The 24,248-nt window shown below is 39.5% G+C and overlaps 1 protein-coding gene across 1 annotated transcript in view; it reads right to left on the reverse strand.

Annotated features, from left to right (window-relative positions):
• The window catches only part of TAOK3 (TAO kinase 3), a 136,060-nt gene that overhangs the window by 8,772 nt on the left and 103,040 nt on the right, over nucleotides 1-24,248 (reverse strand). The window contains exons 14-18 of the mRNA XM_090257380.1: nucleotides 23,979-24,113; nucleotides 16,040-16,276; nucleotides 14,057-14,185; nucleotides 8,461-8,664; nucleotides 461-700 (exon numbers count right to left, since the gene is read on the reverse strand). Coding sequence (XP_090113506.1) covers nucleotides 461-700; nucleotides 8,461-8,664; nucleotides 14,057-14,185; nucleotides 16,040-16,276; nucleotides 23,979-24,113 — 945 coding nt within the window. The remainder of the gene's footprint in view (nucleotides 1-460; nucleotides 701-8,460; nucleotides 8,665-14,056; nucleotides 14,186-16,039; nucleotides 16,277-23,978; nucleotides 24,114-24,248) is intronic.

The raw sequence follows: 24,248 nt of genomic DNA on the forward strand, positions 1-24,248 counted from the left end.
TTGGATGTGGCTTTAGTGTCTTTCTCAATACAGTAGCATTCAAGGTAGTGAGGGTTACTACCAATCACATGACTGGTATGGCATGAAATTTATCTGCCCTATACCTGCCAGGTAACTTTCTCATTTCCTGGTTTTATGTTGCTGGTCCATACATTACATTTTTAAGAGGGCAGGTCATGAAGGGGTCAGAGAAATTGCATAATGGACATAAAGAAAAAGGGAGACATCATCTCATATAAAGACTATCAAACCAGCTTGTCCAGCAGCGGCTCTTCAGGAGTCTATTATACACAGATTCTTGTGCTTCACATCTGAAGAGTCTCATTCAGTACGTGTAGGGCCCAGAAGTTTGTAACTGGGAAGAATTACCCAGGTGACTGACAATCATCCACATGGAGGAACCCCTGATTCAGTTCAACTCTGGCAGCACAGACAGGGAAACGCCTCAATGTCCTCTCACCTTTAAGTTTTTTGGCTGTTGCCGAAGTTCCATGACATGCTTTCTGTGCAGCTCCCGTTCTCGCCTCTTATTGTACTCCAGCTGGTTTTCCAGTTCAGTCTGGTGCTGTAGACGGATCAGATCCATGCGCAGCTTCTGTAACGTGTGCAGCTGCCTGTACTCGAGCTCTCGGGTGGACTCATCGTGCCGGATAAGCATGGCGTGCTCCATCTCCTTCTGGGTCCTCTTCTTATTTAGTTCCTGCGTGCAGGAACAGGAGATAAGCAGGAGAGAAATGAATGGGGACGGACTGGATGGAAGTCCCAACTGAGGGATGACAAGGAATGGCACTATTAACCCCCTCAATTAAGCCCACTAGTATTTGGCAGCATAACCTGTGGAGATTAGATCAACGATTCCTAGAGATTTAGGTTCTCTATGTGGGTCCACGATTTTTACAAGATGGGCAACTTCACAGCCATCACGATTACTCTATCTATAAAATGGGACTACAGTGGTACCTCGGTACTCGTCATTAATTCATTTCAATGAGTGGTGAGCAAGTGATGATTGATGAAGCATCTTCTCTTGTGAGGTGGTGTTGTGACTGACAGGCGTTCTAGCAACTGCAATGAGAGGCGAGCAAGCGCCGAGTGGGGAAATAGTTTTTCTCGTCAAAATGCAGTAAGTACCATATTTGACGAGTTCTGAAGCCGACGATGAGTACTGAGCTACCCTTGTAATTCTCTCTGAGCCCTTCTTACCTCACAGCGTTGCTGGGACCCTTAATGAGATGGTGTGTTAGGCACAGGTCTGAATAAATGTTTCTTCCGTTAAACCAGTGGTTCTCCACCCCGGCTGCCCACTGAAATCACGTGAGGAAGCTTGTAAAACGTAAGATGACTTTTTCCCACAATGTGAAATTCAGATAATTGTCTGAGGTGGGACCATGACATCAATATTTTTAGGGTCCCCAGGTAATTGTAAAAGACAATCAGAGCTGAGACTCGCTGAAGCAAACTGATAATGTCTGCAATGTTCTTATGGGAAAATACCGTTTTTTTTTGTATGCTTCAGAAGTAGGCCAATTACCTATTTTTTAAAATCTCAGAGTTCACGGCATGCTGAGGAAAAGCAGAGATCTTTCCCCTTTCATCTTGTCCATTATAGTCTGTTTGATCATTTCTAGTTCTAATAATTCTGCTCTTTCCAGTTTTACTCATGTCTTTCTCTTTTGTTGAAGCAGCAAAAGAGAGGAAACCGGAAAAAAAGGGGGGAGGGGTCGTTGAACAACATCGTTTTCATTCACCAGTTCAAGAATGTTTCCTGAATGGCATTGTATTAAAAACCTGGGGTTTTAAAAATGTTTACTAAGCCATGACTTTGTCCTCAACTAGCTGACACTCTATTAGGGAACTGTAACAGACATGTACTGAAGTATATGCTTAGCTCACAGCTGAATGAATCAATTTACTTTTTTCTCTACTAGAAATTGGAATTGGGATTCAGAGACAGTTAGTCTTTACAGACATCCAGAATAGAGGGTCATGTAAAAGCTACATATGTGGTCGCCGTCCGCTGCAATGAAGTGAGGTGATTAAAGGAAAGCTGGGCTTCAGAGCAAAAACGAAAAAAGAGAGAAGTGCGGGGAATATATTGATGTCCAAGTTCCTGACTGGTTCTAAGCACTCCTGTAGGTCCAGCTGTATTATTGCAGTTGGGTTTTATGAAACATTCCTGTATTTCTGTAGCAAAGTCCCTGCTTTTGGCTTAAGCTGGCTCAAATAAATTTTAGGAACATGCAAACAAAGAACCTTAATTAATACAGGGAAATATGTTTTACGTATAAGTTTAAAAAAGACAGAGAAAGGTTGGAAGTATATATTAAGTGCTGTAAAAGAGGTAAAGATTTTACGCTGTAAGATTTCTGAAAAGGGTGATAATTACTACTAGTTAAAAAAACCGACGAAAGGGGAAAGTTCTTGAGCTGAGCATTAAATTAGGACAACAGGTGCCTCTTTTCTCTATGGGATCCACTATGGAAGAAAAATGCAAGTCATCTATTTTCATATAATTATCCGTAACATTTGTATATTGGTGTAGATGAGAATATCTTGTATACTTGGGCCTTCTATCCATTTGAAGAGAAGTCCTTTAATCAGCACAGCATCTATTACTGAAGCAAAGTCATTAATCATTCATTTCTGTACTCAACAAGTCCTTGTTGAGCACCCCTTATGTGCCAGGATTGTTGTAGGAATCAGGGATAGAGCAGTGAACAAGTACACCCCCCCCCATGAAGGTATTTTCTAGTGGGGAAATATCAGAAGTGCAATTTACATTTGTTTTAAGGAATAAAATACCCCAGAGCATCTCCCTCAATCTTGCATTTTTCTTTTCCTTGCTTTGCTTTTCCTCTACCTCAGCCATCAAATGTCTTCTTTTTAAAAAATCACTAACTGGCCCCTAGGTGGCACTGAAGGACAGCGAGCCCTTTCAAGAGACTAAAGCTAGTCCCTCCAGTCCAATGACCAAGAAGAGAAAGCCAAGGAAAGCCCTTGAAATGGATAAATGTCCTGTTCCTACATAACTATGTCCTTTTGAACCTTTGAGTACCAGGCCTCTCAATATTGGGCGTTTATACATTTCACATTTTCCTAAACTGAGAAGTCCAAATTGTGACTGAGCTGCCCAGAGCTCTGAACCTCATGGGGGAAAAATTAAAAGATCAAAGCAAACAATACTTTCAGAAGAAATCAAATGCTTATTTTTAAATTTAATGGAATGCTGCAGGATGTTGTCCATCAGAACTACCTGGTACCACCCAGCTAATTCTGACATATACTAAAGTCTGAGAATCAATGGAAAAATATTCAGAGTGTGAGTCAGTTTCAGCTCTTCCATTGACTCATACATGGCTGTGGGCAAGTCTCTTAATCCACGTTTTGGTTTCCACAGGTGTAAAGTGAGGATAGCTTTTCCACCGCAAACTACCATTCTTGTGAAGACTAAACGAAAGACCACGAGAAAACGCTTCAGAATGACATAAACATGTCATTATTATTTTTCTGTATTCAGAAGTGAGTGTCTTAAAACTAGTTTTTATAAACTGTTAGAAAAGTGAAGAAACATGATACTAAAATGGCTTTTCTATTATAATAATAGGTTGTTCCCTTTACCTTTTTTTAATTCCTACATCTGAGATGCGAAGATGTCAGTTGGTAAACTGCCTATAATATTTTAAACCATGGAGAAAAATATTACTCAGCTTATTAGGAGCCAAGTGCTCTGCCTACATAATAATGCGAAATGTGCTTTCAAGTTTCAAAAATGACTTCAGATATTTTAGTCCTAGTTGCAGCCCTATGTGGGGGTAAGACTGTAGGCATTTACCCCTTTTATATATGACAGTAAGGAACTTCGGAATTGCAGAAATGAGGCTAAAACTCATGTTTTTAGATTTTCAATATTTTCCATGAAAAGATGGCGTGGTGAAGGCTTACATTTTTGTTTTATGTTTTACACTATTCTGAAAAATTCCTCTCCTCTAGCTAGACACCCTGCAATGGTTACTTCAGCTGTACAGATGACATAATTGATGGCAGAGCCACATCATGTGTACCTTTGGCTTATACAAACTCAACAGAGTGAGCTGAGGAAGAAACAAAAACAGGTGCAACGGTGCAGGTAATTCTGCCCCTCGGTGTACTCAGTGCACGTATGCCCTGGCCAGGGGTGTGAGATGGGAGACTTCACACGATTTCAGCATCTCGCCGAGCGGAGTGTGAACTTAGTATTGAAATGCGGGTATTTTCATATACCACGGCCCCTGAGCACATCACCAGACTTCACACGAACCTACCTCCTGTGTAAGATGTGGACCCAGGGTGTGTCCTCTAGCAAACCCTTCCCAACTGGGACCCATTCATTCTAGTTAAGTTGCAGTGGAAGGGCTATTAACTTCTTTAAACGCAACTGATGTCCTTCAAGTCAAAATTTTTGTCCCCGTGCCCACTGAGGTTGAGTAAGAACTAAAATTCAGGCGTTTAAATGGAGATGTTCAAGCGTAAGACATTTCATGCTTTCTTACTTTCACAATTGCTTAGAATACAGTGGGCATCTGTGCGCAGTGATGATACCAGAAGAGGCTCAACCTAGTCTATGCTGATCTTTTAAAAACGTTTTTTATTAATTAGAGGATTGCTAATACTCAATTTTAGCAAAGATACAGGCAACAGTTTCTCCTTGTTGGTGGGAGTATAAACCCTTTTAGTGGTCAATTTGGTAATATCTATTAAAAATCTAGATGTGTATACTCTGACCCAGAACTTTCACTTGTGAGAATATATCCTATATAATACTTGCATATATGTAAAAAGATCTTTATCCAAAGTTGTTCTCCATAGCATTGTTAGTAATACTGTAAAACTTCAACAAAATAGTCGCTGAGAAGCATGTTATTAAATAAAAAATCTTATAGCCAAAAATACTAAAAAGAACAAGGCAGAGCTGTATGTCCCAGATAGTAAATGAAAAAAAGTTATAAAACAGTATGGTAGGCATCTGGTTTTTTTGTTGTAGGTTCAGTATCCCTTTCTCCTCCTTTTTGTTAACAGGTTTTTCTTTTTCCAAGAAACTACTCCACCCTTTCTGGAATCAGGAGTTAAGGGAGTAAGCACCCATTACTCAATCAAGTTCTATCCCTCCTAGCAATCTGAATCGTCAGCAGCAATGACACAGAAATTAAACATAGCTGGAGGAGACACATTCAGAAGGGTGTGCCCTGAACAACGTCCCTTGGTTCTTGCTCTCTAGATCACGGAAGTTGCTTTTCCAGCTTCATTCTTCACCTTTTCCAGGGTGATTCTTCAGCTCTGTCATCTATCCTGTTAACCTTCCAATAAATTCCTCTTCAAACTAAGTCAGCCCGTTTGTTTCTATTGCTTACAAATCAAATAAACCACTAATGCAACCTTATTTTGTAAAGTTAAAGTTCTGTATAATATATAAGCTGTACGTATGTCTATATAGAGGGGGGCCCTAACAACCTAGAATTAATTTATTAATAATTATGTATTTATTCTTACAGGTTTAAACTTCAGTCACCTTCAAAGTACTCTCCATTTGATGCAATATGTCTATGAAGACATTTCTTTCCCCTGCTCAAAACAATTCTTGAACTCATTGATTTCAATGCTTTTTAGTGCTTCTGCTTTTTTTGTTTGTTTGTTTCACCTTTTCCACATTGGCAAAACGTTTTCCTTTGAGAACTTTTTTCATCCGGGAAACAAACAAAAAAAAGTCGCTCAGGGCAAGATGTGATGAATACGGAGGATGTGGGGCACAGGGGTCATGCTGTTTTTGGTCAAAAACTGCTGCATACTCAGTGCGGCGTGGGCAGGTGCACTTGTAAATCACCCATCCTGAAATGGGCAAGTGCGCTGAAAGAGCCTTGAACACAAGTTCCCTGAAGCTGAACGCAGCCTCTCACAACAACACCAGCTGGTACACTGATGCAGATGGGTTCCTAGAACACTCACCTAGCAGGGGCAGCTTGTACTACAAGGTGCCTGCCCTCCAAAAGATAATCCTGTTGTTTTTGGGGGGAGTTCTCCTTCATAAGTACCGAGAAAACGCCAGGAAATATGGAAATATGTGTGCCAAATTAATGGTGACTATCTCAGGGTAGAGACTGGATGGGATGGGAGTATCAAGAACTTTCACTACTCAGTGTTGTATTTTTCTATATTCGTCTTTTTTCAATGTTTTTTGATTAATTTTGTAAACAGAAAGAAAAACTAAACATTTTCATGGAAAAGGCTCTGGAATAAGAGCAAACAAAAGAAAATCTAGACTCTTAAGAAAAATATCCTCATAGAACTATGGGCATTAACGTCCCCTTAGCCTCAGACTTCTTCTAAATATGTGCTATTAGAATAATAATAATAATTGCCAGATGAAAAGTCCAAAACATGTTATTTCCAACTGGCTATTGGAGTTTTTCATTTGGATTTTTGTCTTCCAAGAAACTCAGCATGTCTAGTACTGAATTAGTTGGTTTCTTATCAACACCTCTCTCTAAGCTTCTCTGTTTCTGCCCAAATCTGCATTTCCCCAGGTCTCAAACACCAGAAATAACTTTGATTCTACCTTCTTCTTTGCTCTCATGTCTTATCATATGCCAAGTCCTGCTTCTTTTATACTAAAAAATATGCTTCAAACCCACCGTTCTTTGGGTAGCTATGCCACCGTCTTTGTTTGTGCCCTTTTTTCTACCACCTAACTTCTTTGCCTTTTCTTTCTTCCCAATAATCCAGTGTTTCTCAGCCTTTCCCCTCCTTTACTGTCCCCATCAGGAGGCCTTGTAGATTTCCCCCTCCCCCGACCACCTCCACCCCTGAAATGTTAATACCACAGATATACTGTGTATCTGTTTATGTACTGTGGCCCCTCAGACGGCCTCCAAATGTTGTAATCTCTAAGACTCCTCCCCTACAAGAATCATCCCCCACCCCCACCCCGAGAATTCACACTCTGTGTGTGGCCACCAAATTGGGCTGATCTCTCTGACGTAAAACTTTGACTGGATCACTGACTGGTTCAGAAACGTTTGGCAGTTTCTCCCCCTTCCGATAAGATGAGATAACACAGACAAAGAGTCTGAGCCTGGTCCTTAATTAAACGTGGTTAATAAACTTGAGTTTGCATCACCCTGTTGCCTTCCCATTTGAATACTGCTCTCTAAAAAGTTACATCAATGCACATTCCCATTAAATGTACTTGGAGTGCTTGTTTCCCTCAGGCAGAGGAACACTGGGTTTTACCAAACTTGGTGTTCTTACCAATGTGCTAGCTCATTTGTGAGGCTTCTCTTTCTCTGATTATTCCAGGTTACAGTAATTTCCTATTGAACTTTGTATCTGCAACTGATTCACATTCTCTATTCCTCATCTCAGTGAAATACATCACATTCATCCAGTTTCCCCAAATTACAAACTTTGAAGTCATTTTTGACTACTCCCTCTTCTGAAATTCTCATACCAGTTCTACTTCAGAAATGTCACTCAGATCTAATTTCCAAAAATGTATATGAATCTTACAGTATCGGGGTAAAAAAAATCTAATTTCTCTCTACCCTCATTGCCCCTTCCAGGTGGAACTGGAGAAAGAGCATCTAGCTGACCTCACTGTACTTGACTTCTCACCACACCAGCCTACCCTCACACCGATCCATTAATCCTTCAAAATAAAGACAACTTGTCATCACTCTCTTGTTTAAAAGCCTCTGATGGCCATGCAACTGCCTTCAGACTAAAATCTAAATGCCTTGGCTTAACAAAAAGGCCCCCCAAATTCCGCTGCCAACTCTTCTTGTTCTGACGTTGCATGCCCCACACCCAGAACACTGACCACCTCATCAATCACTGAATCATACAAGCCCTTTCATTACTATATGCCCATGATACTTTGTGTGTCTATTTTATTGTACCTAATGTATTCTATTGTAATTAGTCTGTTACATGTCTGTTTCCCCGCTTAGGCATGGGGCTATCGAGAAGAGGAGTACAGCTTCTTGGAAGCTCCGGTGTCTAGCACAGGGCCTGGCACAAAGGAGGCACTCGGTAAGTGCTGGACGACTGAATGAATGAATTTAACTGTAGAGCACTGTATTGTTTTTTAAGTGTTTGTGGTGGAGTCACAAAAACACAAGTCTTTGAAAAGCAAGCTAGTTATTCTACTTCTTTTTATTCTCCACTGCATGATTTGGCTTATGAGTGTTCGCTAAAACACTATCACATTTATTTGGACAAAGTTAATCAATTTTTGTTCTGTAAATGGGCTTTCTCCTGTCAGTGGTAAATTCATTCCCTGGCTTCTCGTATACCTAATACTGTGTCAGGCCCCGCACTTAAAAGACTCTAATGGCCAAGCGTATAGGAATGGACAAAACAGACATGGTCATGCTCCTCACAAGGCTTGTTGTCCCATAAGTTAATGACAATAGTTAGAAACATAAATACCTCCCGAATGTTCTGCTGCTCCACCTCGTGCCGCTTGATCATTATCTTCCGCTTGAAGAAACGACAGTTTTTGTCGTAGTACAGTCTCTGCTGCGTGAGAAGGTGGGCTTCCTCTTCGGCCTGCGTGTGCTGCAAGTTCTCTTTATGCTTGGATATCCGCTCTTGCTTTTCTTTCTTGGGTGTGCTATGATCCTCATTCATCTCCTTCACAAAAAAAGAGGGGGGGGGGGAGAACCCATGCCGGTTTCATCAGTCAAAGGAACTGTAATAGTTTACTGTAATTGTGGATTAAGGCTTGGTGCTGCACCCCCTGCCCGCAAAATTTTAAAAATTCAATTAGTTGAATATTAAGTGAGAGGGAGACTTGTTAGTTTCTAGTTCTCTGACTTCTCAACTCTCAGACAGGATTTGTTCCCCTTGTCAATCAAATACACATTTACTGAGTTCCGATTATGTGACAGGTTCTGTGCAAGGCGTAAGGATACAATGGCGAATAAAAGAACATGGTATTTACCATCACGGGCCTTTTTAGTCTAGAGTAAAACACTAATCAGAGGACCATTATAAATGAACTAAAAGTATTGTGGTAACTACTTTGGAGGTGAGTTCTTGGTTCTACAAGAATGTTTAACAGAAAATACTGGTAACAACAAAGCTAAAATTTGAAAAGCCATAGGCATTAACCCTTTGAGTGCCAATGTCACTGGGAGCGATGCTGACAAATTTTCCCTCAAGTGCCAGCGTGGCTCCCAGTGACTCTTTTGTCGATGGCCATAAATGTAAATAACAATGGAATAATTTGTATTTTATGTTTTGTTCTTTTTCTTTTTTTGTGCCTCAGGTTATATATTGATGTAACTTTTTCTCATGTTGATCCACATTTCAAATTTTTATGCTTGTTCAAATACTAACATATTAATTCTGTTATAAGTTTTACTTATATTTTAAATGTTCCTTTTAATCTCATTTATATTTGCAATAATCATCGAAACTCTATGCAGCGTGCATGATAAGGAAGCTTTTGCTAAAGGATATTTTCATTGCTTCACAGTATAGTGTTAGCATTTTGTTTATAAACTGTTGGTATCTATTGATACATGTCTCTAGTGTGAATGCCGTTTGTGTTCATTTTTTTTGTATGTTATGAAGTTTTTATTTTCTTTTCAAAAATTTATGCAATATTTGGCATACTTCTTGCTTGTTATCCATGTTGCTATGTGTTTTCCAAATTATAATAATAGGTTTTATATTATGCCATATATTGTACTTCAAAGGCCATATTGAAGGAAAGAATTTATTTTTTCTAAAATAATTTAATAAAATAATTTTAATGCAACAAATTTTTTTCTCAATTGTGTCAAAGAACACTGCTTACAAAAGAAGAGTGCATTTATTATACATCGTGAAATTTTCAGCAAATTATTATGAATAATAATGTTTTTATAGGCATTTTTCATAAACTCTGCATTTCTCAGCAAAATAGCCTGGCATTTCTCACACGAATTTTAGCAATTACGCATGGCACTCGAAGGGTTAACCATCCAAAAGGAAAGGGAAGAATACTCTAGGTAGAGGAAACCTCATATGCAAAACGCTTAGGGTTGGTCAGTTGAAACTTGGTATATATGCTCAAAGGACTGAAAGGCCAGGTGTGGTGGAGTGTCACATGAGACAAGGCTGGACAGGACAGGACTAGTAGAGCCCTACAGGCCAAGTTAAGGACACTGATCTTTAGGACAGGAGAAATGGATTTTATATGGAAGGGGATATCATAATAATAAGGTGCATTTCAAACAGATACTGGCTGCCATGTGGAAAACAGAATAAGGAAGGTGAAGAGTGTGCCCAGGGGGACAGCTGGGAGGCTAGTGCAAAGGTCCAGGTGAGAGATGATAGCAGCCTGGACAAAGGAGAAGGCAAAAAGACAAAGAGAAGTAGACAGATTTTAAAGACAGGAGGTAACTGCAAATGTCACTCCTTTGAATTTTAGAAAAAAAAGACAGTCTTTATTTGGGATTATAAACCACCTATATTTTCGAAAAGACAAAATCCACAACTGCCCATATGGGTAAAGGGAAGAGAGCAGTGAATCAGAACAGCTGTTGATCTATGAGGAAAGTAAGATGACCGCTTTTAGGTAAAGCACACTGTACTCTTCTTTGTTCATACTGTTCCTGTGGACAAGCTGGGCCTATAATGTTTGGTTAACTATTCACTCAGTGAAATCTCCTTTAATTACTAACACCTATATTTTAAAAAATATTGTATTTTTATTATTATTTTTAGAGAGAGGGGAAGGGAGGGAGAAAGAGAGAGAGAAACATCGATGTGCGAGAGAAACATCGACTGGTTGCCTCTTGCATGCCCCCAACGCAGGCATGTGCCCTGACTGGGAATTGAACCAGTGACCTTTTGGCTCACAGGCTGGAGCTCAACCCACTGAGCACACCACCTGGGGCTGACACCTATTTTATTTAATGTTTTGTGATGCAGATATCACATACTATTTTGATTATTTTTGTATTTAGTCAAGAAACCCTTGTAAATCAACTTTTCTGTTCCAATGAAGTACTGAGTGAAATATTAGAATCAATGAGAGCATGAGCTGTTTCCAGCACGGAGTAAGCTGGGAGCACAGTAGGGAGGTGGGGTGACTAATTTCTTGATGCCTCGACTTCACTACTAGATTTGGCATTAACCAATATACTGCACACCCAAATTCAAATATGATCATAAAAATTCACTCCAAAATCAAGAATAAATTATTTTTGGACCATCCATCATTCTGTATTATCCGTGGCCGTGTTATCTATCAAGAGTGGGAATAATGGAGATTATTTTGTCATTTCAAGGACAAACCTTTAAGTATACCAATACTAAATATATATGCCCCCTTAAATAGTATGAACTTAGCTTTACTTCATAAGGAGTAATATTAGCTTTGCACAGAAGGGCTCACTGAGGCTATCTCAAATTGGGTTTAGGCTTGTTTTCTTTCATGAGTGTGTTGAAAGACTTATAAGTTTAGGCCTGTAGTCTCTTCTGCTCAGTTTGAGAATGGTGAACCAAAAATAGCCTTTTGCCTGAAGACTGAGTGGGAACTCTTGGATGCTGTTCTTGGGAGATCCTTCTAAGGGTGGAGTTCCCACAATCTCCCAATACTTGAGTATTATAAAAGCTCGAAATGGTGGCTGTAGTCCTACTGTACGGCCTCCAGGGCATGAGTAAGCACAGGGCATTAGAAGTAAGAATGCATTTGCAGCTGAGAAAATCTCAAAATTTCTTAGTGAAAAATTAAGGTTATCTCTGTGATCCAGAAACAACATCCTATTGTCATGTAGTAATTAGGCTCAAGCAGTAACTAAGAGAAAACGGAGAGTGTGTGAACCCTCTTAGTTGGGCTATTTTTCATTACAGTTTGGTTTTCTTGACCTATTGGTGTCAGAAATTCTTCCCCTCAAGCTGTGTGGAGCAAATACAACTTTCTGTCAGGCCCATCAATTATGAGCAGCTTGCCTGGGTGGGGCAAAAGGTCCCGAGGCCCCACCCCCAAATACATGCTTTCTCTTCCTACTGAAAAAAGAAAGGGAGAGGAACCTTGCTAAGTCCCATATTGCTAACTTAGAATCTGAGCCCAGCTTCTGGTAAAGATGGAGGCACAGGTAGACACGCTTCGCCTCCTCGCGCAAGCACAGAATTACAACCAGATCTCAAAAACAAGTAACAACCAGAACCATAAGAAAATCAAGATATATGAACGTCCAACAACCAAGGATTTAAAGAAGCCACATTCATCCAGACGGGTAGGAGGGGCAGAGTCATGGAGGCAGGCGAAGAGGCGGTGTGGCTCGGACAAGTGTCTGTGCAGGAGAAACAGATGGTTCCACATTCACGTGTGATGGATACAAATTGGGAGGGACACCCTGGGAGCGGGCGATTCCGGCCACAGGCCAGACCACACAGCCCAGGGTTCCAGCACCGGGAAGATAAATCCCCATTACGTCTGGCTTGGTGGGGTGGTGTTGTGGAAGAAATGACAGATTTTTGCCGCTTAAGCTAAAGGACTTCATCATCACCAAACCATTATTACATGAAATGTTGAAGGGACTTATTTAAGAAAAAAAAAAGAAGAGCAAAACTATGAACAGTAAAATGACAACAAACTCACAAGTATCAACAACTGAATCTAAAAAATAAAAACAAAATCCAACTAAGCAAACCAGAATAGGAACAGAATCACAGGTATGGGGATCATCTGGAGGGTTATCAGCTTGGAGGGGGAAGAGGGAGACATGGGGATAAGGTGCAGGGACTAAGAAGCATAACTGGTAGGAACAAAATAGGGGGATGTTAAGAATCGTACAGGAAAGGGAGAAGTCAAAGAACTTACACGCACGACTCATGGACATGAACTAAGCAGGTGGATTGCTGGAGGGAAGCGGGGGTAGTGGTTGGAGGGGGCGCAAAGGGGAAAAAATTGGGACAGCTGTAACAGCATAATCAATAAAATTGTACTTAAAAAAAGAATCTGAGCCCAAATGAATGATTTCATATACTAGAACAATGCCCCGTATTGAATTTTATTAAACCTTAATACACTAGTAGTTAACAAATAAGAGATCCTAAGTCTTATGAGAAGGAAAGTCTGTGGATCAGTTATGGGCAAAAAAAAAAAAAAAAAAAAAAAAACCAACAAAAGCGAAAACAAAAACACCACACACATACCCCAAAAACAGCAACTCGCCAATAAATAAGCATAGTCTCTGCACCTATCGCTTACTGGCCAGCAATAGGGAAAGTAGCTCGAAGAATCACAAAAAATGTGTGATTGAAAACTAGTATTATGAAACCAGAGGTACTGGTCTTAGTCAGGAAGGTTCCCCGAGGAAGCAATATTTAAGTTAAGGTACTAATAAACAATCCCAAATCTTGTGAGGAGGAGGAGGAGAAATAAACAGCAGAATTGGGGTGCAGGTGGGAGAGCATCCTGGTGGAAGAAACAGTATGAGCAAAGCCCCTTTGAAAAGGGCAGAGCTTGACACATTTGAGGAACCGAAAGGTGACCAGTGTGGCAGGAGCAGTGCAGAGTGGGGGTGGGGTGAGCAGGCGGGGACCACACTGGGGTGAGGTGAGACTGGACGGCAGGCTGTCGGTAGCAGACCACGTAGGGACTTCTAGTATTTTGATCTATATGGGCAATGGGAAGCCAGTAAATGTTAAAACCATGAAGGGATAGGACTAGACTTATGGTTTGAAAAGGTCACTCTGTCCAAAGTGTGGAGAATGAACTGGAAGTAAGCAAGAATGGCTCGAGTTAAACAAATGGTTCTTGGTGTGTGGTGCCTGGACCACCGGCATCAGCATCACCTGAGAATTTGTTAGAAATGCATATTTCAAGCTCCACTTCAGACCCACTGAATCAGAAAATCTAGGGGTAGGTTAGCAATCTGTTTTAATAAGCATTTCAGGTGATTCTAATGTAAAGTTTGAGAATCGATGGGTTAGACTACATATTGATCATAATGTAAGATGAATCAATTTTAAGGTCCAACCATTCTAATGGCAAACTAGTGACTACAAATATTGGTACTCTTACCTCTTTTATTTTTTCCTTACAAATCTTATACTGCTTCTTCTGACTGTCTAAGAAAGTTGTCAAGTCTTTCTTCTGCTGGGCCAAGATCTGTTGCTGGAACTTCTTCTCATCTGCTGCAGCTACCTTTGCCTGCAAAAATAACAAATATGATCTTAGATGAATTGTTCTTCACACAGAATTCAGCTGTATATATTCTTCAATGCATTAAAAGAGTTCATAAATGCTGAATAATGTAGTCTTTGAACAAATAATTAAAAACAAAATAAGAAAATGTCTTCTCTGATTTTCCTGTATCTTAAACAAATTTTAAAAAAAACTGAAAATTTTACCACTGAAAAATTTATTCCCGATTATGGGGAAAATGTGAGGGAAAACCATAAAAACATACAAAAAATACACAGGATGAAAGGTAAGCTAAACTAAGGATTACAATAAAAAGTTCTTTATCATATTGTTGGTAGCTGAAGGGTTGGGTTATAGTATAAAAATGGATAAATATAATTAGCCTGTTTTAAGAATCTAACTTTAATTGATTAATTATTCCAACTATCAGATTTCCCAGTGGGGCCACCTCTAGTATAAAAAGCAAAGCTGAAGACATTTGATTTCTTAGCCACCTATTACAATCCACAGCAGTTAGACACCAGGACATTCTGGGTGCTCCTAAGTGGATTGAACACAGACCAAATAAAAGATAACCCAATAAATATTGGTTCCTGAAAGTGACCAAATCTAAGTGTCAGGGAACCAACCATTCAATGAAGTGCATAGGTAAATGAGATGCTTAAGGGACAGAGAGGAATTATGCTTCATGGTCCTTTTTTATGTATCTTATCTAACACTTAGCATCCATTAATAATTCTTCCATTATGAACAATTGTCTTCACATATTTACCAAGCCAAATTCCCAAGAAAGAATCTGACTGGTTTATTTAGTCAACATCATCCCTCTTTGGGCTGATGTTTTCATGCCAGACCACCTCACAGATGGATGGGTGTTGGGGGAGCACTTCTACAATTCTGAAGTTTCTTTTCATGTGGAGAGAATCTAATTACTGAAAGAACCCCGGAACCCTGTCCCCAGTCACTCCATCCACAGGGAGGACATGTTCACCCTGCTTTTCCACACTGTCTAAGTCTTATGGGGGGGTGACAGGCACTACTAGTGCCTGGGTATGCAGGTCTGATTTTGATCTGTAGGATCAGGTCTATTTTTCTTCAGACATAAGTCACTTCGCCCATCTAACATTTATCAGTAATAAAGGTGATATTTTGACTCTATCTACCTTACCCTCTCGTGTGTTTTGAAAATTAGTTTAGAACATGAGTAGGGAAGACAAATGTTCTCTAGAATACTCAAGCAACAGCCAGATTAATTACTTGCTGCAGTTGGTCAGGTGACCATCCCTAGTCCAATCAACTGCAGGCAGGGATTATCAACACTAAAAGCAGAGGTGAATTAAGGTCGGTTAAAGCGCCAGGTGCACAAGAAAATATTGGGTCCTTTAAAAAAAAAAAGAGGGAGACAAGGAAAATAAAAATGCATGGTTTTGCGGGGCCCTTCAGAAGTCGGGGCCCAGGGCGCGCGCCCAGTGCGCCCGCTGTTAAATCCACCTCTGACTGAAAGGGACTCTTTGTGGAGCACTTTTCCTCTGAAGAGGATTGTGGGGGTGGCAGGCACAGCAACAGACCCAAAGTATGCAAGTTTCCATAGAAAAGAAGCACCTTTTTAAATCACATTTTACCCAGACCCCCATGAAGGGACTGATGCTTAAATAGACAAGGATGCGATACACACCTTTAGTTACTATTTTAACTTTTAATGATAATTTTAAGGAGCCCCATCAAACCACCCCCATTCTCCCACCAAAGCAATACTGTTCCTTTATCACCAGAAATCACACCCCTCCTGCCTCCTTGACGCCACTGGCCGGAGCACGCCTGGCATAGCTGTGGCACGAAGGCATGCGTGCACGCACTGACCTCCTTTTCTATGATAGCCACTTGCTTCTTGGCCAGCTTCTCCAGCTCGATGGACGAGTTGTTGGCATGCGTCTCCACCTCCTTCTGTAGCTTGAGGCGGTGCTCGTCCATCTCAGCCTTCAGCTTGTTCTCCAGGGCGATCAGCTGCTTCTGGTGCTGGCGCCGCATCCGCTTATAACCTGACATCTGTTCCCGCAACTCGTTCTCCTGCTCATGCTCATGGATCTGCCGTGTAACCTGATTTGGGTTGGGGAACAGAATTCAGGTAACCAGGTTCATGAAAGGCAAACTTTCAGGAAAAGGAGGAGAACCCTCTGGCATAGTTTCATTTATCGTTGTCACCATCAATTTACCTCCCATTACCTGCGCACGTGTCTGCACCAGGCACTGTGCTGGGCGCTCTGTATATACTTTAGTCCTAAAGCCCACCTCATTCACTTAATCCTTTTATTCACCCAGGAGGCAGGTGTTACCACCCCCATTTTGTAAATGAAGAAATTGAGGCTTGAGGGAATTTATTTATTCTTGCAGCCAAAATATATTTACAGGTTTTTGATACGTTATATCCAGGAGGTGGGCAAAAGTGGGTTTACAGTTGTGAGGGCCATTCTTTTGAGTTAATAAAGCTATTGTAATAATCAAAACTTGCATGTGTTTTTTCATCTGAACAACTGTAGACCTACTTTTGCCTATCCCTGTACACGCTCAAGGTCATGGCGCTAATGAGTGGAGCTGGGATTCAGACCTATTTCTGTCTGACGCCAGAGCCATGCTATTTCCACTGTAGCGGGGGGTTTCTCAACCTTGGCACTATCGACACTGAATCGGATAGCTCTTTACGTGGGGGCTGCCCTGTTCATTGTGGAATGTCTGGCAGCATTTCTGACCTACCCACCCACTAGAGTCCAGCAGCACCACCGAAGTCAAGACAACAAAAGATGTCTCCGGACACTGCCTAATGTCTTCTCTGGTTGAGAACCGCTGCCCCGCATCATACTCCTTGCTTGTTTGTTAAGAATCATGTCTAACAGTCATAGGAATCTTGAATATCTTTTCAATTATAGTTTGAACAAGACTGATTTCCTATTCTTAATATGAATAGAGAGAAAGAACTCGCTCTCCCTTTAAATCATCTGTCTCCCTCCTCCCCTTCCCTTCCTGCAGAAGGGACGTTAAAAAATTATAATACATCTACCTGCTCTTCTAAAGAGGAAAAGACATTTCTGCAATTTCTGGATGGCTATTTTTCTTAGTAGTTTTTCCTTAACCCATTCTCAAGTGAATAGCCAACAAACGGAAGATTGCAAATGGGAATTCTGATATCTCGTTTCTATTCATTAAACCTTTTCTGATTTTTCAGTCCTTCCTCCAATGTATCAGCCCTATTTATTTTCCTTTCAGACTCTCTGGTCACTTTCTTCTCATGTTTCTTATTTTAGAAAAAAATTTTAATTGCAAAATTATAACTTTAGTTTTGTCTTTCACTCAGTAATTTAGTCACTCCTACCTACTACAAGCCACTTCTCAAGCTAAACCTCAAACAAGTTTTACTGGAAATTTTCATACTGTTATTAATTCTGTCTACTATTTTCAGTTTATGGGTCAAAGTGCATTTTATACAAAGAACAGTTTGTTTGCCTGCTCTTTTTATAAGGTGTCTCTGCATATTAGACTGAGTCCTTACTATCAAGAGAGCGCTGTTCTGTAATTGGATAGTGTTATCAAAGTACACCATTAAACGTTAGCCGAACTTTGAAACCTTTCCAGCTGAAACTAACTCTCGGTTTCATATTCATTTCTCTTTCCTAAAGGACGATCCTCTTTAAAGTATGAGAAAGAAGAGCAGACAATATTTCAAGATGAAAAAGGGATATCATCACCAAAGAGGGACCTAACGCTTTAAATATTATAAATAATCTATTTTGCCATCACAATTATGTGTTTTCTACTGGACTTATTTCATGATAAGAAAGAAAGTAGTTTGAAATATATGTGTATATTTTACTTTCTCATGTTTGTGCCTTCTTGAAGTACAACTGTAGGGATGAAGAACAATTTCAATCAATAGAAAGGATACCATTTAGGCCTTCCCGAACTCACTTGTTTTTAGACAAGTGTGGCAGTAAAGTGTCTGTTAGAGAGTAAGGGGTTTGAGAGGTGTTTTATCTGTGTACTTATTTTTTCTTACTTTAGTATTTCTCCTTTATTCAGATTCCCAAAGCTGAGGTATGGGACACTCTAGAACTATCATGATACAGTTAAACTTGCCAGCAGAACGTTTGATTCATGGTCAGTAAAATAAAGTATGAACATTTCCCTAAACCAGACAACGTAACGATAAAACAGAAATGAGCTGTGTCAAGGCCAGTTTTCTCTCCTAATTGGTGGGTGAGTCTCTGTGAAAAGGGTGGTCCTACTGCATACCAGATCATACAATTATGTGGCAAAAACAAATTACAGAGCTCAACATGCTAGCATTGTACATCATTAAATTCCAGGAGAGACACTTTGCTTTTAAATGCTTCCCATAATTTGAATAATCACCTTCTTAAATTCCTAACATCACCTTCCATTTGTACAACTAAAGTTTCCAAGTTTCAAAGTAACTGTGTTTTTAGATACAGATAGTGACAGTGAATTTTATGTTTCCATGTTTCAAGCTAGATAGATGAATGTAAATAAAAGTACAACCAGATGCTTCATTTGTGAAGTCTAACATAAAATTTATTTTTTAAAATGTTCCTGTGTATGTTTTTAAACTTCATGTCTTATGAATACACTATTTTGTCAATAAAATAAAAGAAAGAGCTCATAATTTGTATCATGCTTTCTGGTTTACAATGCGCTTTCTCATGTAATTTACCTCTTTAATTTTCATGAAGCCTGGAGTTTGAACTAAGGTCCTATGGTTCTGAAATTGCCTGAGAGAATTCATATCACTAAGGCAGAAATGAATGAAACTTTGTTATGAAGTAATGAAGGGATCAATACTGAAAATAATCAAAGCTGAAGAGAATGGTAAATCCAAGTTACAAATTGAATAAATCTGAAAATGAGAGAAAGTTATAGAAATGTAGGAATTGTAGTTTTCACAATCATGGCCTCAAAAATGTAATCAACCAAAAGCGAGCAGTTCATCTTGCACACCTAGTAGGTTGCTTGGAGACAAATCTCATTCCAGCCCTTACTACGTAACTGACCTTGGACAAATTACTTAATCTTCGAGGTCTTTCAGTTTTCCTAGGCAAAGAGGAACCATCCCTAGAGGACATCACTGATGAGATAACAGCTGTGCCTAGCAAGGTGTTTGACACATAGGAAATGTTCAATAGATGCTGGTTCCCTTTCTTCTCCTGCCAGACCCTGAGTAATCTGTCTCTTTTTCCCTCCACTAAGCATTTCTGCTAATGAGGACATAAATCAGAAGAAGTGGATCTAAGAGAAAGGGCAAGTTTAACAATAAAACTGCACTTGTATCCAGGTTGTGGATTATAAGATAAGTATGAATAATTTCTAAATTTAAATTATTAACGATAACCATTCAACTCTCCCCAATTTAATTCCAGCAAAATGTGGCCTTAAAACACATCACCCAAAGTGTACTATATGCCTACCAAGTATTTACACAACACTGCACTAGAAAGCTAATAAGCAACTTACTGAACATAAGAGAGGAGCATGGTGGCTGATAATGTTACTCTCTTAAGAAATCAAAGCCAACTTACAAGATTAATTATATGTAAGAATCAAAATAATGCTTATGATGAAACTGGCCTCAGAACTTAGAACAAATGAAATTTATAACAAGTTCTTAAAAAGAATACAATGAGTCACATTTTGGCATTAGAATTTTGACATTCCACTCTTTAGAATACCTAGGGGAAAATGTTTTAAGTTCACATGAAAAGTAATGACTGATAACAGGCAATTCTGCCTTATACAGAAAAACTGACAGAGAATTCTGAAATGCACACTTATGAATCCAAATTCTGATGTGGTAGCAGGGCTGGAAGAGACTTCATTCATTCAACACATGTTTATTGAAACCCTTGGGTACGTGGGATGGGCATATAGATTGGGCAAGGCAAGTGAAAAGTGATCTTAGTGAGATTAAGAAGTTAACAAAAAGGAAAGAGGAGATATGCAATATTTTGATAACAATCCTCTGATATGCTATCTAGGAAGATAACAAAATTTTAAGCATTTAGAAACAGAAAAGTATGGCTCATGAGAGGTGCAACATAGAATTCATTGCTAAAGCTCTAATATTTTTATGCTTGTCTATCAAACTCATTCAGGCATCCAGTTTCACAATTAGCTGAATAATTAGGTTGCATTTTTAAAAATCCAAAAGAAGACTCCATTTTTATGAGCTTTTCTACTGAATCTGTGAAATGAAAGTCAAAGACTCTGTATTTGTTTCGATAGACTAATAATTTTCTCCTACATACTTCCCTGGAGATTAGAAACTAAGAGTTTTGTGTGCCTCTCCCTAATATGAATTCTAATGTAAATTCACCTGTGTAGCAGCATTCCAGTAAGAATTCCTTCATAAGACCCAAAGCAGAATTGTCTGACAGATATGGTCATGGAGCTCTTTATATTAACATCTATTATGGGAACAGCCAGGGACCCAGGACATTATGAAATTTTAGGAAGAAATGAAATCAGATTAATACAGCTAAAAACACTCTCATGGGTTACTAATCTAATTAAAATATTAGGCTCTCCATCCACAACAATAAAAACTCAAAAGGCACATCTCAAAGGCCCAAGAATTCAGTCATTCTGAATAACTATATAAACAATTCCTTTCTCCAGATAATGGATCAGCCAGATATGAACTTTCTTACAGAAGAAGAAGAAAGAAGAAATTAAAAAGGTTCCACAAGATGCCCTTACCTTTCCTATTTTTTCAAAATAAGGTCAATAATGTTTCCCTTAAATGATTATAGTTCTAAAATTTCCTTAGGGTTTCCTCTGGTATCAAGGTTGGCAGTCCTTGCTTTTTCTTTGTTACAAATGCAATTGTGTAGGTTGCATAATAAAATAAAAATCTCAGTTGTAAGGCGCCAAGATAATAAAAATATATAGTAGTGAAAGCTTATAGCCCGTGGGCTTCATACACTTGCCAATGACCCCTTGAAATACACAATACAGAAAGAAATGCTAGGGGAAAAACCACAGAACTATGCCTCTTTTAGGCTGTGTAGAAGAGACAGATTGATAAATTTGAAAAACCATGTATATATATATATTTCAGTTTGCAAGTCTACTGAACACACACTCATCACTTATTTATCTAGTACTGTAATTGAAAAACTCATTTCTGAATTCCTCCTTTTGTTGTTCACTTTTGGATCATTCTGTGGCTTGTTATCACTTCTGTTAGGAGATTGTAAAGAAAGAGTAAAACCAAAGTAACTAAATCAATATAGTATGGCTACCAATTATGGGAAGTGGAGACAGGTTTCAACAATGATTTGACTATTTGTTACAGTGGACCTTCATTTTCGCATGATCTTGCTCTTACTCTTTGTTATTTAAGTAATTTCAGTCCTTTTTCATTTTCAGTTGGGATTCATGAAAAACAGTAAGATTCACAATATAGTTTAAAAAATTAGGTGCTGCTTCTTGATATTTGACTGTCCTGATTTACATATTCCTAATGAAATTAGCCTTTAAAATAACATAATGAGTAGTAGAACTGTAGTACTTGATAATATACATTAAAATATCCATTTCAATAGTTAGATTGTTCAAAACGGAATGTGGTATCATACAATATCATATCACTTTTCCCTTCTATTAATTATTTTCTCCCTAAAAACCACTAGATAGAACTGCCACTAAACTCTGATAACCTCCCATCAATTCCTCTGTGATTCACCAAAAAACAACTTACTTTGTGGTTACAGCAAGAGCCTATCAGCTACTCTGTTTTTAACTTAATATAGTGGCAGGGGCCTTTTAGCAAATCAAAAGTCCACCAGAGAGACAGATCCCAGCTGTTCTCTGAATGCGCACCAGGAAGCCTGTAGGATTCAGAGGGGTTCCTGAGGACTTTGCCCATAGCCCCGAGGTGGCCTGGTAGGGGACGCAGCTTTCATTATCCACAGAGAGGAAGACGGTGATGGCTGATAGGTACACAGAGTTCACAAATGCCAGCGGAAGATGATTCTGGCATGGCAGCAGTAGTATCTTACTTACTGGGAGGTAGGAGAGGTCATGAATATATGATGTGGGAACGAGGGTGTGGCAACTGAGAAAAGAGGAGAGCCTGTCCCAGAGAGGGGAAGCCGCTTGGTATAATGTCTGCCTCACTTTCAAAGCCTGTTTGTGGTGCTCTGATTCTCAGTGGTGGTTCATCTTTCCTCCCCTCATTTCAACATGAACAGGTCTGAATAAAGGTTACAAGTCTCACAAGGGTCGGTGGTAAGTAGTAATATTCCATAAATGCCGTATTTCTTCGTCAGATATCACGGCTTGAAGATATTTATTATTTAATATTTCATGCTTTATTTAGACTCAGAAACATGTTTTTTAGGTGCTCAACAATCACTAGCAAATACATAGTGGACATTTTAAGATCTCCATTGCACAGTATAGCACTCATTTAAAATAAAAAATTGCCAATTCAAGAAATAACAAAAAAACTTCTATACAAAGGAGCTTAAAGGCAGGCTTATTATTTCTAAGGAGTCTGTGTTCAATCGCTTGCTTTTAGACAGCAGCAGGCACAGCCAATATGCAGGTGCTTTAACTCCCATTTTCCTTCTATTTGGGGTTTTAAAAATTATAATCCATTATCAATTCCAAAAGACAATTGAAGCCTTTTAAAGACTTGAGAAATAAAAGTGTAAATCGGGTTTAAAAAATAGGACAAGAAAAATAATCCTTTCTGGGTCGGCCTTGGATGATGTCATCATGGGTTCTAAATGTAACGGGCAGGCAGTGGAACTCTTCCTGCACATGTCACCTCTAACATCAATTTGGGCAAACCAGCTAAATATTTCAGTAATTTTTTGGCTGAGAAGTGAGATTCAGAAGCAAAAGATTAAAGAGAGTTTAGAGTGCCAAGGATGAAAGGATGTGAGTGTGAGTGTGTGTGTGTGTGTGTGTGTGTGCGCACGCGTTGGGGACCAAGGGGAGGAGGCATGAAAACTAACTCTTCCAGCACACACCCCTTTTGCTACTACAAGGGCATCCAGCAATCACATTTGCAATAGTAAAAATGCTGAAGGATCCTACAGTATCTTTTCTTCCACAACCATCCCCAGCCTCTCCTACAAAGCCCTTCTTGCTTTACTGGTGCCAGGAAATTCTTCAGGGGTTAAATGGGGAAGTGCAGCCACTACCATTGTTGCAATAAATAAATGAATGAACCAGAACGAACCAGCAATCCATCCCTGGGAAGCAAGTATCTTATTTTCTACAATTATATACAGTAGCCGGCAACCATATATTAAAAAAAATTGTTTTATCTTTTGATGTATGTGTATACATTATAGACACACATGAATCTATATAAAAAGAAGCACACTGCCCTGCAAACACATACATCAAATACCTTTAAAATATTTTTAGCATTATTATTTTAATTAAAAGACAAATAGCTTTAAAAAAATTAAATATGTTAGCAACTTCATCTTTAAAGGCCTCTTATTTTGCACATACAGCATATATAAATACACACACACACACACACACACACAAAGGGTTTTTTTTTTCCATGCCGTAGACAATGCTAAAATATCTGAGATCAGGTTGCTATGCCAACAGATTTTTTCTAAAATGAATAAAATTATTAGGAGGCAGAAAACATTCTTGACTCCTTTCCTCCCATCCATGAAGCCGAGAGAGGCTCAGGGAGGGCGAGAGGCTGCCAGATGGGGAGGAGGGGAAGGAAGGGAAGGTGAGTAGAGGGGTGTTTGCTTACCAAAGATGCTGATTTGATCGTGGCAAAGCGCTCTCTGTTCCGGTACTGGAGGGCCTGGCTCTGAACTGACTGGGTAGGCCGTGGCTCAGGCCTGGGATCGCCGTGGCCCGCCTCATCCCTTATGAATACATGATCCTGCAGAAATGGATAAAAACAAGGAGAAAGTCCAGCTGTGCTCTTTCCTCGCCGGCTGCCTCTCTCTCACCCCTCTTTCTGCACAAGCACTGCTGTTTGAAATGCATAGTTTAGCTCTCTGCTAGTCCCCGCAGC

Source organism: Furipterus horrens, unplaced genomic scaffold (genome assembly GCF_987537825.1).
Source record: "Furipterus horrens unplaced genomic scaffold, mFurHor1.1.pri manual_scaffold_11, whole genome shotgun sequence".
In the NCBI taxonomy this organism is placed as follows: Eukaryota; Metazoa; Chordata; class Mammalia; order Chiroptera; family Furipteridae; genus Furipterus; species Furipterus horrens.